At 37.1% G+C, this 13191-nt stretch overlaps 1 protein-coding gene across 9 annotated transcripts in view; it reads left to right on the top strand.

Moving 5' to 3' along the window:
* PIK3R3 (phosphoinositide-3-kinase regulatory subunit 3) overlaps positions 1-12322 on the top strand; it is a 67874-nt gene extending 55552 nt beyond the window's left edge. For all 9 annotated transcript variants that reach the window (XM_039884846.1, XM_039884893.1, XM_039884902.1 and 6 more), the window contains exons 9-11: positions 6180-6254; positions 6678-6848; positions 11149-12322. In XM_039884846.1, coding sequence (XP_039740780.1) covers positions 6180-6254; positions 6678-6848; positions 11149-11347 — 445 coding nt within the window. In that variant the 3' untranslated portion in view covers positions 11348-12322. The remainder of the gene's footprint in view (positions 1-6179; positions 6255-6677; positions 6849-11148) is intronic.
* Positions 12323-13191: the final 869 nt, after the last annotated feature.

Here is a 13191-nt window from a genome sequence, read left to right as displayed (position 1 = left end):
CAGGCTGAAAGACAATTTGACCTAAGAAGTGAAACCAGCTCTTTAATATTATGGAAAACTATATGAGTTAGCTAGATATAGGGATAGTATCCAGATATATGTAGATTGAAAGATATATTATCAGAACAAATTGCGTGGATTGGGTTTTTAGGACAAAAGAAGGAGAAAATCCACAACAAAGGAAAATACGTTAGGTTTAATTCTAGGTAATGGATAGACTGTAATGAAATATGTTTGTGGGTGACTTCCATGCATGTAAAACAACTAATTCAAGCTCTTGGCAGGAGAAGACAGAGTAAAGACATATGACTGGGTTTTCCATAGTCATATAAGAAAGAGAGAAAGGGATAAAATAGAAGCTTAGAGGTTAGAATAGTGGCTGTTGAGTTTCAGTAGAGGACAGTGTAAAGCGATTGTTCTAGAGGCAAACAGTCACGACTACACTGTGCTGAGTTGTTTTAGTAACACTGCTCTCTAGAGATCATTTCAGTTTGCTGTTGTGGCCCCAAAAACGTCAAGCAAGTACACATAGCACACAGAAGGGCTTTGAAAACAAGGCAGAGAGATGCCTTTGTCTAAAGCTAGGGTGCGTGCCTGCTCTTGGAATGCTTACATGGTTCTGGTCACATAATGAATCTGAAGAAGGGCCCAAGAAGTCTATGCCAGGGACCAAAGCAATGAATGGAAGTACTTTTTTGCCCTGGAAAGTGATATTAAGAAATATACCATCCCACGGGTCAAGATTGAGTGTGGCCAACTCGACTTTGAAAGTTCTTTTAATGAATTATGTAAGCTAAATATAAAGAGGAGTTTAGATAGTATCATGACCTGCTTTACTAGCCATGACCTGCTAGTAAAGATAACTAGGATATTTAGGGAGACACAGACAGCCACTACCTCTTTTGGAAGGGTTGCTTCAGGGAGGATAGTCCAGTGTTCCATAATCTATGCTTTGATGTTTCTAGCAAAGACAGTAGTACTAGGCTTGGTGGACTGGATTTGTTCCAGTGCCGAAATTGTCTAGTCAGTCCTGAAGGAGACTGGTTGTAAAATGTGTGCTGCATGACACTGAGTATGCTCTCTCGTCCAATTTTGAAGTTGGAATAGGTTGGAATTCTGCAGGGCCCAACTAGAGATGTCATTAGTTCATCAGGCCCCCTTAGTTGTGGACATTTCCCTGACTTCCTACTGCATATAGCCCACAAGGATTTTATGAGATTCTCTGCTGAGATCCCAGTGCTCTTTTTCAGAATATTCTTGAAAACTTAAACATAGACTTTCATTTCTTAAATATAGAATAAAAATGTTTTTAAATATAAAATCCTTTAAAATTTTTTTTTAAAAAAGGAATTTGGTGGTTCACGTGCAATTCTTTTTTCATCAGGAGTTCACTGCCATGATTATCATTTACTTTTCTTGGTATTCATAAACTCAAAATAAGGAATCACTTATAACAGTACAGGTACATTAATGATGAGTTTTGAGTAACATGTACTAGGGGAGTTTGAAGCTAAAGGAGTTCTGTGGAGAGTGGTGTGTTATTTTTTAAGCAACGTTATTGAGACGTTCACATCACATACAGTTCACCCACTTCAAAGAGTCTAATTCAATGTTTTTATTATATTCACAGATACATGCAACCATCACTATAGGCAATTTTAGAATGTTTTCATCACCCCAAAGAAACCATATACACTTAACCTATCTCCCTGTTCCCTCCAGCTCTAAACAACTATGAATCTATTTTTTGTCTCTATGCATTTGCCTATTCTGATACTTTATGTAAATGAATCATATAATGTGTAGTGTTTTGGAAATAGCTTCTTTCACTCAGCATAGTGTTCTTAAGGTTCATCCATGTGTAGCATGTATCAGTACTTCATTCCTTTTTATGGCCAAATAATCCATTGTATGGATATACCACATTTTGTTTAATTGTTCATCAGTAGATAGATATTTGGGTTGTTTCTAACTTTTGGCTATTAGGAATAATGCTGCTCTGATCATTTGTGTACAAATTTTTGTATGGACATATATTTTCAGTTCTCTTGAGTATATGTTGAGGAGTAGAATTGAGGGTCATGGTGTAACTGTGTTTAACTAAAGAACTGTCAGACTTTTCTAGGTGGCTACACTGTTTTACATTTCTACCATTGATGGTCTGTTTTTTTGTTTTGTTTTTTGTTTTTAAGGAATCATTCCTTAATTTATCTCATAACAGACATTTTAAAAGTAATTTTTCATTTCAAAATGTCTTATATATTATCTCAATTTTTTTGGCATATTGGTCTGATACACTTTTTTTTCTCAATTAGAGTTGATATTCAGTATTATTTTGTTAGTTTCAGGTGTACAGCTTAGTGGTTAGACATTTATATAACTTACAAAGTAATCCCCCGTTAGTACCCATCTGGCTCTATACATAGTTATTACAGTATTATTGACTATATTCCCTATGCTGTGCTTCACATCCCTAGGATTGTTTTGTAATTACCAACTTGTATTTCTTTTTAAAAATTTTTAAATTTATTTTTTTAAAATTAATTGGTAACATTGGTTAATAAAATTATATAGGTTTCAAGAATACAATTCTGTAATACACCATCTGTGTATTGCATTGTGTGTTCACCACCCAAAGTCAGATCTCCTTCTGTCACCATATATTTGACTTCCTTTACCCTTATCTACCTCCCCGCTCTCCCCTTTCTCTCTGGTAACCACTAAATTGTTGTCTGTGTCTGTGAGTTTTTGTTTGTCTTATTCCTTTGTTGCCATGTGATTTCACTCATATGTGGACTATAAAACTGAAAGTAACAAACAAACAATTTGTATTTCTTAATCCCTTCACCTTTTTCACCAGACCCCCTGGCAATCATCAGTTTGTTCTCTGTATCTATGAGTCTGTTTCTGTTTTGTTTATTTTGTTCTTTACATTCCACATATAAGTGAGGTCATGTAATATTGTCTTTCTCTGCCTGACTTATTTAACTTAGTATAATAACCCTCTAGGTCTGTCCATGTTGTCATAAATGGTAAGATGTCATTCTTTTTTATGGCTGAGTAATATCCCATTGTAAATACATACCACCTCTTCTTTATTCAGTCATCTATTGATGGACACTTAGGTTGGTTCCATATCTTGGCAATTGTACATAGTGTTGCAGTGAGCATATATCTTTTCGAATTAGTGTTTTGAATTTCTTCAGATAAATACCCAGAAGCATATTCCTGGATCATAAGGTAGTTCTATTTTTAATTTTTTGAGAAACCTCCATATTGTTTTTCATAGTGGCTGTACCAATTTGCAGTTCCACAACAGTGCACAAGGGGGTTGGTTCCCTTTTTTCCACATCCTGGCCAATACTCATTGTTTTTGATTTATTGATGATAACCATTCTAATAGGTGTGAGGTGATGTCTCATTGTGGTTTTAATTCGCATTTCTCTGATGACTAGTGGCACTGAGTATCTTTTTATATGTCCATCGGCCATCTGTTTGTCCTCTCTGGAGAAATGCCTATTCATGTCCTCTGCCTGTTTTTTAATTGGATTGTTGTTGTTGTTGTTTTTGGTGTTGAGTTGTATGAATTCTTTATAAACTTTGGGTATTAACCCAAAGATGTATCATTGGCAAATATCTTCTCCCATATTAGCTCCTTTCTATATAGAGAATGAGAAGTTCTGCTTATGAAACTTGGTGCAAGACAAGTTGTATTCTTCTTTTTCTTTAAATTAAAATTAATTGATTCCAAGTTCTCACTTTCTTAATTATATGAAAAGTGTTTTATCTCAGTTATGATTAGGGCTCTTTCCACCTCCTACACATATACACATACACTTGGATCCTTTAAGAATGTCATTAAGAAGTACTGCCAGGAAAATAGTGGAGCAGAAGTCCCTTGTCTCATCACTGCCATCACTGGGTGTTTCTTCTGCCCCTAATCATTGGGTTCTTCCATCTGGTTAAATACTACTGTTCCAGAAAATTCAGAGGTGTTCTTTTTAGTAATCTCCTTATTGGTCACCAACAGACACTGCATCTTAAAACCTTCTTGTCCTCCATCTAGGGTACTTTGTGCATGAGGCACCCTTTTCTGTTACCCTATCTCAGGCTCTAGCAAAGTATAAATTCTCCAGGACTTCTGCTTCAGATCCACAGTGTTTCTTCCTACTCCCCTTTCAGGGATTGCCTAGTTAATTCTCTTCCTTGGACTAAAACACAAGCTCTTTTCCTGTTAGGGAGTGGTAGTTGGATTCTAAGGTTAATTACACCTTTAGAAAGGACAAAATGTATACATATATTTTTTACTACTTGCTGCATTGGGGACTGGGTACGGATATGCTAACACCTTTATTTTTTCTCTTGTTTTTCTTAAGATAACTTCAGTGTAAGCTATGGGAGTAGAAATGTCTTGTTTTTTGGAAGAGATGCATGAAGAGAGGCTGGTCAGAACTATACAATTAGTAACAGAATGAGAGCTGAATATTAGGTTTTTCTTCTAGAATATACTGCCTTTACATGTGATCTAGGCATTAACTCAACAATACGTTAAATATGAATTAACATACTAAAGTTACTTGAGCTTTTTTGAAATCATTTTTAAAAGCTAAGTCAGTTCCTGTCCTTAAATAGATGTTTAAGGACTCAGAACTATATAGTAGTATTTGAAATGGACTTTCGGGAGATTAGAAAAGTTACTTATGTGAAAAGGCAGGACCTTTTCCAAATGGAGGGTGGACCAAAAAAGTTCTTCTCTTTTTCTCCTGGATTTCCCTGGGTGTCCTAACATTCCTTGTGGCAGAGAGGAAGGCTTAGTTTCAAGAGGTTGGTGGTTAAAAGACAGTAAGAACTCAACAGAAAGCGCAGTGCTGTTTGTTCATTTCATGCCCCTTACCCAGTGTCCTTGTCTCTTTAATAAAGGAAAGATCAGTTTTTTAAAGATAGAAAAGTTTGGTTGATAAGAGTGTTTAGAGTAGAGAATCCGGATATTTTGCTAATAGAAGTGGTATTGTAGGAGGGGTTTGTTACTAAATAAATTCTGCCAAGATCATGCTAGTTGTTTTGTAGCTTCACTAAGCATAATAAAAATGAAATCCAGGTTAATTGGAGGACATGTCTTATTGAGAAAGGCTAAGAAATCTGTATAAAAGAACTTTAAAACTGGGTGTGATACTAAGTTATCTAATGTACTCAGGGTCAGAGAGATACAAGATGACCTTGGAGTTGACCGTGAAGATTTATTAAAAGCAGCCCACCAGCAAATAATTATTGACTATTTATTGAATAACTACTATGTGCTGGCACTATTTTTAGCATTGGGGTTAACTGTGAACAGGACAGACTCATTTCTTTAAAGCAGCTTACATTTTAGTGGGGAGACAAACATAAACAAGTGAAAATATAAAGAAATGAATTCCAGGCAAGTTCTATGAAGATGATAAAATAAGGTAAAGTACAGAGAGTGACTGCCTTAGTTGGGACAATAAGGGTAGTCTTCTCTGAGGAGATGATGTTTATGATGAGACCTGAATGATCAGGAGTCTGGTTGGGGGATGTTGATGAATGAAAGAGTTTTTATATTCCACTTAATTTTTAGATCATCAGCCTTCTTAGTGGGAGTGAATGTAATGGTTTATGTCTTTTTCCATCTACAATGTTACTATATTTTAAAATACTATGATTTGCCTGGTGTTGAAGTAAATTTATATTAATTGCTCAGATTACCACTCTGAATTTCTTGTGGCTTGCTTAGGTGCAAAAATAGACCTTGAAATCCTCTGGCAGAGTTTTAAACTCAGTGTAATAGACCACATAGGAATTGAGTCCTCTGGCTTGTGGAGATCGCAAATGTGTGACACCTAACCAGTGATTTCAGGAATAAATGTCCCACTCTGAGTATAATATATGTGAGCTTGTGGTAGTATAACCTTGTAGAAAAAGAAAAATGAAAAATGAGAGAAGTGCCTAATTTCAAGTAGCTATTTGTATTTCTGCTTTTTTGCAGAAGGTTGAAGGAAAAATAATGGAGAGACTAGTTTAGGGAAATCTCTGGCCACTCTCAGTGGGACTGGAGAAAATAAGAGGTTCCTGGACTCTGTAAGTTTGGTTGGCTTGGACATGTCTACTTTGTCCAGGCAGAGCTTGCGCGGATACTGACACTGGTGTCTTCCCTCTGGCAGATGGCTTAATCACAAAGGAGTGAGACAGAAGCGCCTGAATACCTGGCTGGGAATCAAGAATGAAGATGCTGATGAGTAAGTTTTTTCTCTACCCTTCTGTCACTGGGCTTTGTTCCCAATATAAGACATGGACCTTCTTTATACATGCTAAATGTTGGTTCTCATTGTCACTTGAGAACATTGAATCAAGAACTTTGCACCTCTTTTGAATTGAATTGCCTGAAGAGTACTCTTCTGTAAGGCTTGAGTTTAGAGACCTGCCGATCCTCGTGAAACAAAAGCATTGCTCATTCAAATATCCATGTCAGCTTATGGTTGAGACATGTGAATTCTGTGCTTTCTGCACCATAGAAAGTAATGAAGTTGTTAAAAAACATCCAGGTAATTGCAATTTCATGTTGTCATTTTGTGGTTAAAGATTTAGAAGAGAGTTTTATTTGTGAATTTTCTTATAAGTAACCTGATTGTTAAAATAATATTCTGATATTTAATTTTTAGGACCTATTTTATCAATGAGGAAGATGAAAACCTGCCGCATTATGATGAGAAAACCTGGTTTGTTGAGGACATCAATCGAGTACAAGCAGAGGACTTGCTTTATGGGAAACCCGATGGTGCATTCTTAATTCGTGAGAGTAGCAAGAAAGGATGTTATGCTTGCTCTGTGGTGTAAGTCTTCTCTGGGGTATGACCTTTTGAAAACTTCTGCATTGATTAGTAGAAAATCAGTCCCCCCATAAAATTCAGATCAAATTAGTCATACAGTAATGAGGGCCCATGGCTTAGACCATTAATATTTTACAAGGAAAACAGTTGCTTTGGGAGAAATGATATCTGAAACCATTTGGGGGATTTTAATTTAAATGGTAAGTAGATTAGGCCCTGCAGTGTTGCTATTGGATTTCAGATATTTGTGAAAAGTAATGTGAGTGAGATCTTTAATTGAAAAGATCACTTATTTCTTTAGTAGTCTTCTATGTGCCTAACTTGGTCTTCATTGTTAGATTAGAAAGGCTTGATTAACTAGAACTGTTTTTACAGTTCTATCTAAATTTTGTACCTAAATACTATTCTGTTGGGGTAGTGATAGAAAATGTTAAGTGTTTTCCGTAAGATGATTTTATGACTTTGTTTGAATAAGCTTGTTTTCCTTTTAATGGGAAGTGAAATTCTGGGGGCAACTAATCATGACTTGGTAGATTTTGCCTATTTCTTAAAAAGGCAAATTTCTACATTGACAAAGACCATACTTAGAGTGGAGGTGTAGTGTGATGGTTATGAGAGCAAGCTTTGGTGCCAGATATACTGGATTCGAATCCTGACTCTGCTGCTTACCAGATGTGTGACCTGGGGTAGGTTACTTTTCTTTGCCCAGTTTTCTTATCTATAAAAGAAGGATAATAATACCTACTTGAGGGTTTTTGTAAGTATTAAATGAATTAATATATGTAATATGCTTTGATCAGTGCTGGCACATAATAAATGTTATCTACTAATATTATTATGATAATGATGTTACTGATGGCCATGGCAGAAGGCAAGCAAAGATGACAAAATGATTTTGCACTCAAAGAGTGCAAGGTGGTAAGGATAGAAATAAAGACACTCCTATTGACAGAGTGCTTAGTGCTTTACACGATCATCTTGTTTTTAGTGGTCTACTTCTATGATGGAGTCAGAGTTTGAATCTAAGTGTACCTGGCTTCAAAGCCCACATTTTCCTATTATACCATCCTTCATTTCACAATTAAATATCCAAGATAAGTAGAATCACTGTGTAGGTATCATTAATAGTCTTTGCACATGAAGAACTATTAATTCTGGTGGAGGAAAGGGATTGAGAGGTTTTGTGGAGGAGGTAGCATTTGAACTGGACTTTGAAAGGTTGAATAATGGAGTATCTCTGGGCAGGAAATGGAGAAGGAGTTGAAAAGTACATTGGATTATTGTTACCCAAAGATAGAGCTACTTGAAAAACATTTCATTTCTCTCAAACCTAGGCTGCTCAAGTTATTCGAATGGAAATGGCAGAAGACACAAATTACTAAAATCAGCATGAAAGAGGGGACATTACTAATAGCTCTTACAGAAATTAAAAAAGATGATGAGGGAATAACATAAAGAATTATATGTAAACAGGTTAAATAACCTACATGAAATAGACAAATTCCTAGCAGCACACAAACTACTAAAATTGACAAGAGGAAATAGAATATCCGAATAGAACTATAACAAGTAAAGAAATTGAAGTATTATAAAAAGCTACCCACACACACACAAAAAAGCCCAGGCCCACTTGGCTTTAGTGGTAAATTTTACCAAATGTTTTAAAAAGAATTAATACAAGTTTCTCACAAAGTCTTACACAAAATAGAAGATGAGAGAACATTTCCTAACTCATTTTACAAGGGCAATCAATATTACCGTGATACCCAATCTAGAAAAAGATATCACAAGAAAACTGGTTATAGTACATTCATCCCAGGAATGAATGCAAGAGTGGTTCAACATAAAAAAAAAAGTCAATCAGTGCAATACAACATATTATTAAAGTAAAGGACAAAAGTCACATAATTATTTCAGTAGACTCACAAAAAGCATTTGCCAAAATTCAACACTCTCAATTTTAAAAAACACTGAACAAACTAGGAATAGGAGGGCACTTGCTCAACCTGATAAAGGGTTATATATGAAAAACCCACAGCTAATATACTTAATGGTGAAAGACTAAATGCTTTTCCCTAAGATGAGGAAGAAGACAAGGGTTTCTGCTCTTACCACTTTTAATCATCGTACAGAAGGTTCTAGCTAGGGCAGTTAGGCAAGAAAAAGAAATAAAAGGCATCCAGATTGGAAAGGAATAAATAAATTATTAGAGCTAATAAGTGAGTTTAGCAAGGTTGCAGATTAAACGATTTGGATACAATAATCAGTTGTATTTCTATATGCTAGAAACGAACAATCTGAAAATGACATGAAGAAGACATGTTATTTATAATAGCATCAAAAATGATAATACTTAGGATTAAACAAAAAAATACAAGAGCTGTACAGTGAAAACTATAAAACATCATTGAGAGAACTTAAAGAAGACCTAAATAAGAGGAAAGATATCCAGTATTTATGGATCAAAAGACTTAATATTGTTAAGGTGGCAATACTTTCCAAATCGATCTGCATGCTCAATGTAACTCCAGCTGGATTTTTGCAGAAATTGACAAGATGATCCTAAAATTCATATGAAAATGCAGGGGGTCCAGAACAGCTAAAATAATCTTAAAAGAATAGGAAAAAATTGATGTATGCCTCCTGATTTAAAAACTTACAGCAAAGCTATAGTAATCAAAATTGTGAGGTACTCACATAATGATAAACATGTAGATCAATTAATAGAGTTGAGAATCAAATAAATTCTTATATGTATGGTCAATTGGATTTGAACAAGGGTCTCAAGACCACTGGGGTAAAAATAGTCATTTCAGCACATGGTGCTGGGACAACTAGTAAGCCATATGCAAAAAAGTGAAGTTGGACCCCTGTCTCACACCATATGCAAAAACTGACTCAAAATGGAGTGTAGACATAAATGTAAGAGTTACAAGTATAAAACACTTAGGGGAAAAGATAGGCATAAATCTGTGTGACTTTGGATTAGGTAGTAGTTCTTACACACCAAAAGCACAAACACCAAAAGAAAAAATAGATAGGTTAGACTTGACCATAAGTAAAAACTTTTTGCATCAAGGGACACTATCAAGAAAGTGGAAAGACAACTCACAAAATGGGAGAAAATATTATAAATTATATATCTGTTAAGCGACTAGTGTCTAATACATAAAGAACTCTTACTAAAAAGACAAATGCCCCAATTTAAAATTTGGCAAAGGATTTAAATAGGCATTTTTCTGGGGAAGATATATAAGTGGTTAATAAGCATATGAAAAGATGCTCAACATCATTAGTCATTAGGGAACTGCAAATCAGAACCACAGTGAGATACCACTAGGATGGCTATAAACTAAAAAAGATGGCCAATAACAAGTATTGGTAAGGATGTGGAGAAACTGGACCCTCTTACACTGCTGGTGGGAATATAAAATGGTGCAACCATTTTGAAAAAAAAGTTTGGCAGTTCCTCAAAAAATTAAACAGGGTTACCATATGACTTAGCAGTTCCAATCCTAGGTATACATCCAAGATAACTGAAAATGCATGTCCATACAAAAACTCGTACACAGATGATCAGAGCAACAGCATTCATAATAGCCAAAAAGTGAAAACAACCAAGTGTCCATCAATTGATGAATGGATAAACACAATGATATATCCATACAATGTAATATGATTCAGTCATAAGAAAAAAATGAAGTGCTGATACATGCTACAACATGGAAGACTTTGAAAATGGTGTACCAAGTGAAAGCCAGGTACAAAAGTTTGTGTGATACTGTGATTCCATTTACATGAAACATCAAGAATAGGCAAATCCTTAAAGACAAAGCGAGTTAGTGTCCAGAGCCTAGGGAGAGGGAGGAATACAGAGTGATTGCTGATGGGTACATGGTTTCTTTTTAGGGTGATAAAACTATTCTAGAATTAGATCGTGGTGATTGTTGCACAATCTTATGAGTATCCTAAAAACAACTGATTTATATACTAAAAAAAAAATTGTTTTTGGTTTGTTCTTCCCCTTTCCAGTATTCTTGCCTAATGAAGATCCAGATCTGAGTGATTAAATGCAGCCATCCATTTTAGCTTTACCAGGTCTTGGTGGGAGGTTAAGGGGTATCTCTGTGACGAGTCTATAGGCGCGGTGTGGGGAACACACAGGGTTGTGACATTTTACAGCTTAATTGACAGACTGTTTCTACTTCTTTACAGAACAGTTGCCTTCACACTTCTGGTCATTTTGGGTCCCTTTATCATTATTTACGTTAATGCCCTGTGGTGTTTGTGTGTCTCGTTGCAGTGCCGATGGGGAAGTGAAGCACTGTGTGATCTACAGCACTGCTCGGGGCTATGGCTTTGCAGAGCCCTACAACCTGTATGGCTCACTGAAGGAGCTGGTGCTTCATTACCAGCAGACATCCCTCGTCCAGCACAACGACTCCCTCAACGTCAGGCTTGCCTACCCTGTCCACGCACAGATGCCCTCGCTCTGCAGATAAAGAGGGAGTGGGAAGAGAGGTGGCTCTCTAGCATTTTTTTCTACAGTTTTTATTAGACTATGAGGGCATTCTTTCTACGTAGACTGCTTGTTTTGCACAAGAAGTGATTCTGTGAATGTGAAGTGGAGAGGCCGAGCAGCAGCCGGCCAGGATGGGGGCATAAGGGGCCTGAGATTCTCTGGGACTCAGCCATGCCGCTGCACTGACATAGGAAGCTGGAAGCAGATGTTGTTTTTTGGGAATTCTGTTTCATTGGGGTTTTTGTTTTGTTTAGCCAGGCAGCCTCAACAGAACACATTAGGCTTGATGGGGGTGGGAGGTTGTATCTGGAAGTCTCTGAAGAGTCCATGTCCTCTTTTGGTCTTTGACTCAATTTGTCAGGGGCATGGTTCTGTAGGGAGTTCTGTTTTGATCCGGCAGCCTGTCTTCCTCCCAAAGAGAAAGCCGTTTTGGTCCTGTGGTAGAATGGCATTTGGTGAAAAAGGCAACCAAAGGAAAATGGGGAGGCTTGGGATTTCATTTACGGACTCTCAGTCAAGGGAATAAAAAAAATCTTCAACTGAATGTACTGTTTCTTAACCAACATAACTTAGGCATCAGTATCTCATAGCTCCTCCCTTTAAAGAAGCATTGTTTAGAAACCAAACCGATCCCAGCAAAACAATGTTTGTTGCCGGACTAAGGTCTGATGGAAGAAGGCGGCACTAGTGTCTGAATGCACACTTCTGTACCAAAACTTGAAAATAAAAGGAAAACTAAAATTTGTTAGTTTTAGCCAGTACTAAAATTGGTCAGTGTAACTCCTTCTGCCCTGCCCTTGTTTCTCAGAGATAAAGAATAGTGTTCTTTTTGTGGGCATGTGAGCTTTGAATCATAAAATGAAGTTGGTGCTTGTGTGGTGTTTCCTTAGCCTAAAGAATGATCTGTTGTTTGAAATCTTTGTAACTTGTTTGTATGAGTAAAGAAAAGGTGCAATCCAGTGCTTTTAGATGGCTTGATATACCAAATAATGATACAGAACAAAATTTTTATATGTGCTTCCCCAAGTTTAAAGGCCCAGCAGAAACAGTGAACACGGTTTGATTACTCTTTATCTCCTGTTCTTTGCTGGGTAGGGCTTAGGGGAGTCATACATAGGTTGCTAAGGCTGTAGCAGGAAGGGAGCCAAGCTGTGGTCAGGGACCTCAGTAAATCACAGACCCAGGGGCTCTGGTGTCCAGCGCCAGGGCCATACCATTTTACCTGTGTGCTTCCATACAGCGGCTTCTGCAGCTTCTGCAAGGAAAGGAAAGGATGGTTTGTAGTTTAGACTGTATGTAGAAACCAGCTGGAGGCTTTTCTCTTTGCCCTTTTTGTGATCCTGTCATTAAGATGATGTGCACAGACTGTCCTGATTTTAGGCCAGGAATCTTCTGCTCCATGTGGCTTAAGCCTTCCATCTGAGTGAAGCTAAGCGAATGGAGTTGGAGGCAGGCATCTCCTCCTACCTCCATCATGCCCCACCCCCATCAGTCAACACTGATTTGACAAATAGAGTCCAGCTGCCTCTGAGCCAAACCTGGAACCATAATAGGCTCAGAGTGAGTCAGCTGTTTGAGTCCAAAGCTGTGCAGTCAGGCGTCCTGGCTGAGCTAGACAAGGAGCCAGTGTCTGGGTCTCGTACATGATGCATGCACACAGCTAGGAAAGCTCTAGTTTGGGGGATGAAAGACAAATAAATACTGCTTTCCCTGAGCACTTATCTGGGTGACAGGGTCTAGAATGGACCATGATGTAGAAATAGATATAAAGTTTTGGAAAAACTTCCAGAGTTAACTAACAATGAGGATAGGAAGGAAAGGGCA

This window comes from Pteropus medius, unplaced genomic scaffold (genome assembly GCF_902729225.1).
Source record: "Pteropus medius unplaced genomic scaffold, Ma_sr-lr_union100, whole genome shotgun sequence".
Classification (NCBI taxonomy): domain Eukaryota; kingdom Metazoa; phylum Chordata; class Mammalia; order Chiroptera; family Pteropodidae; genus Pteropus; species Pteropus medius.
This window is presented reverse-complemented; position numbering and strand designations above follow the sequence as displayed.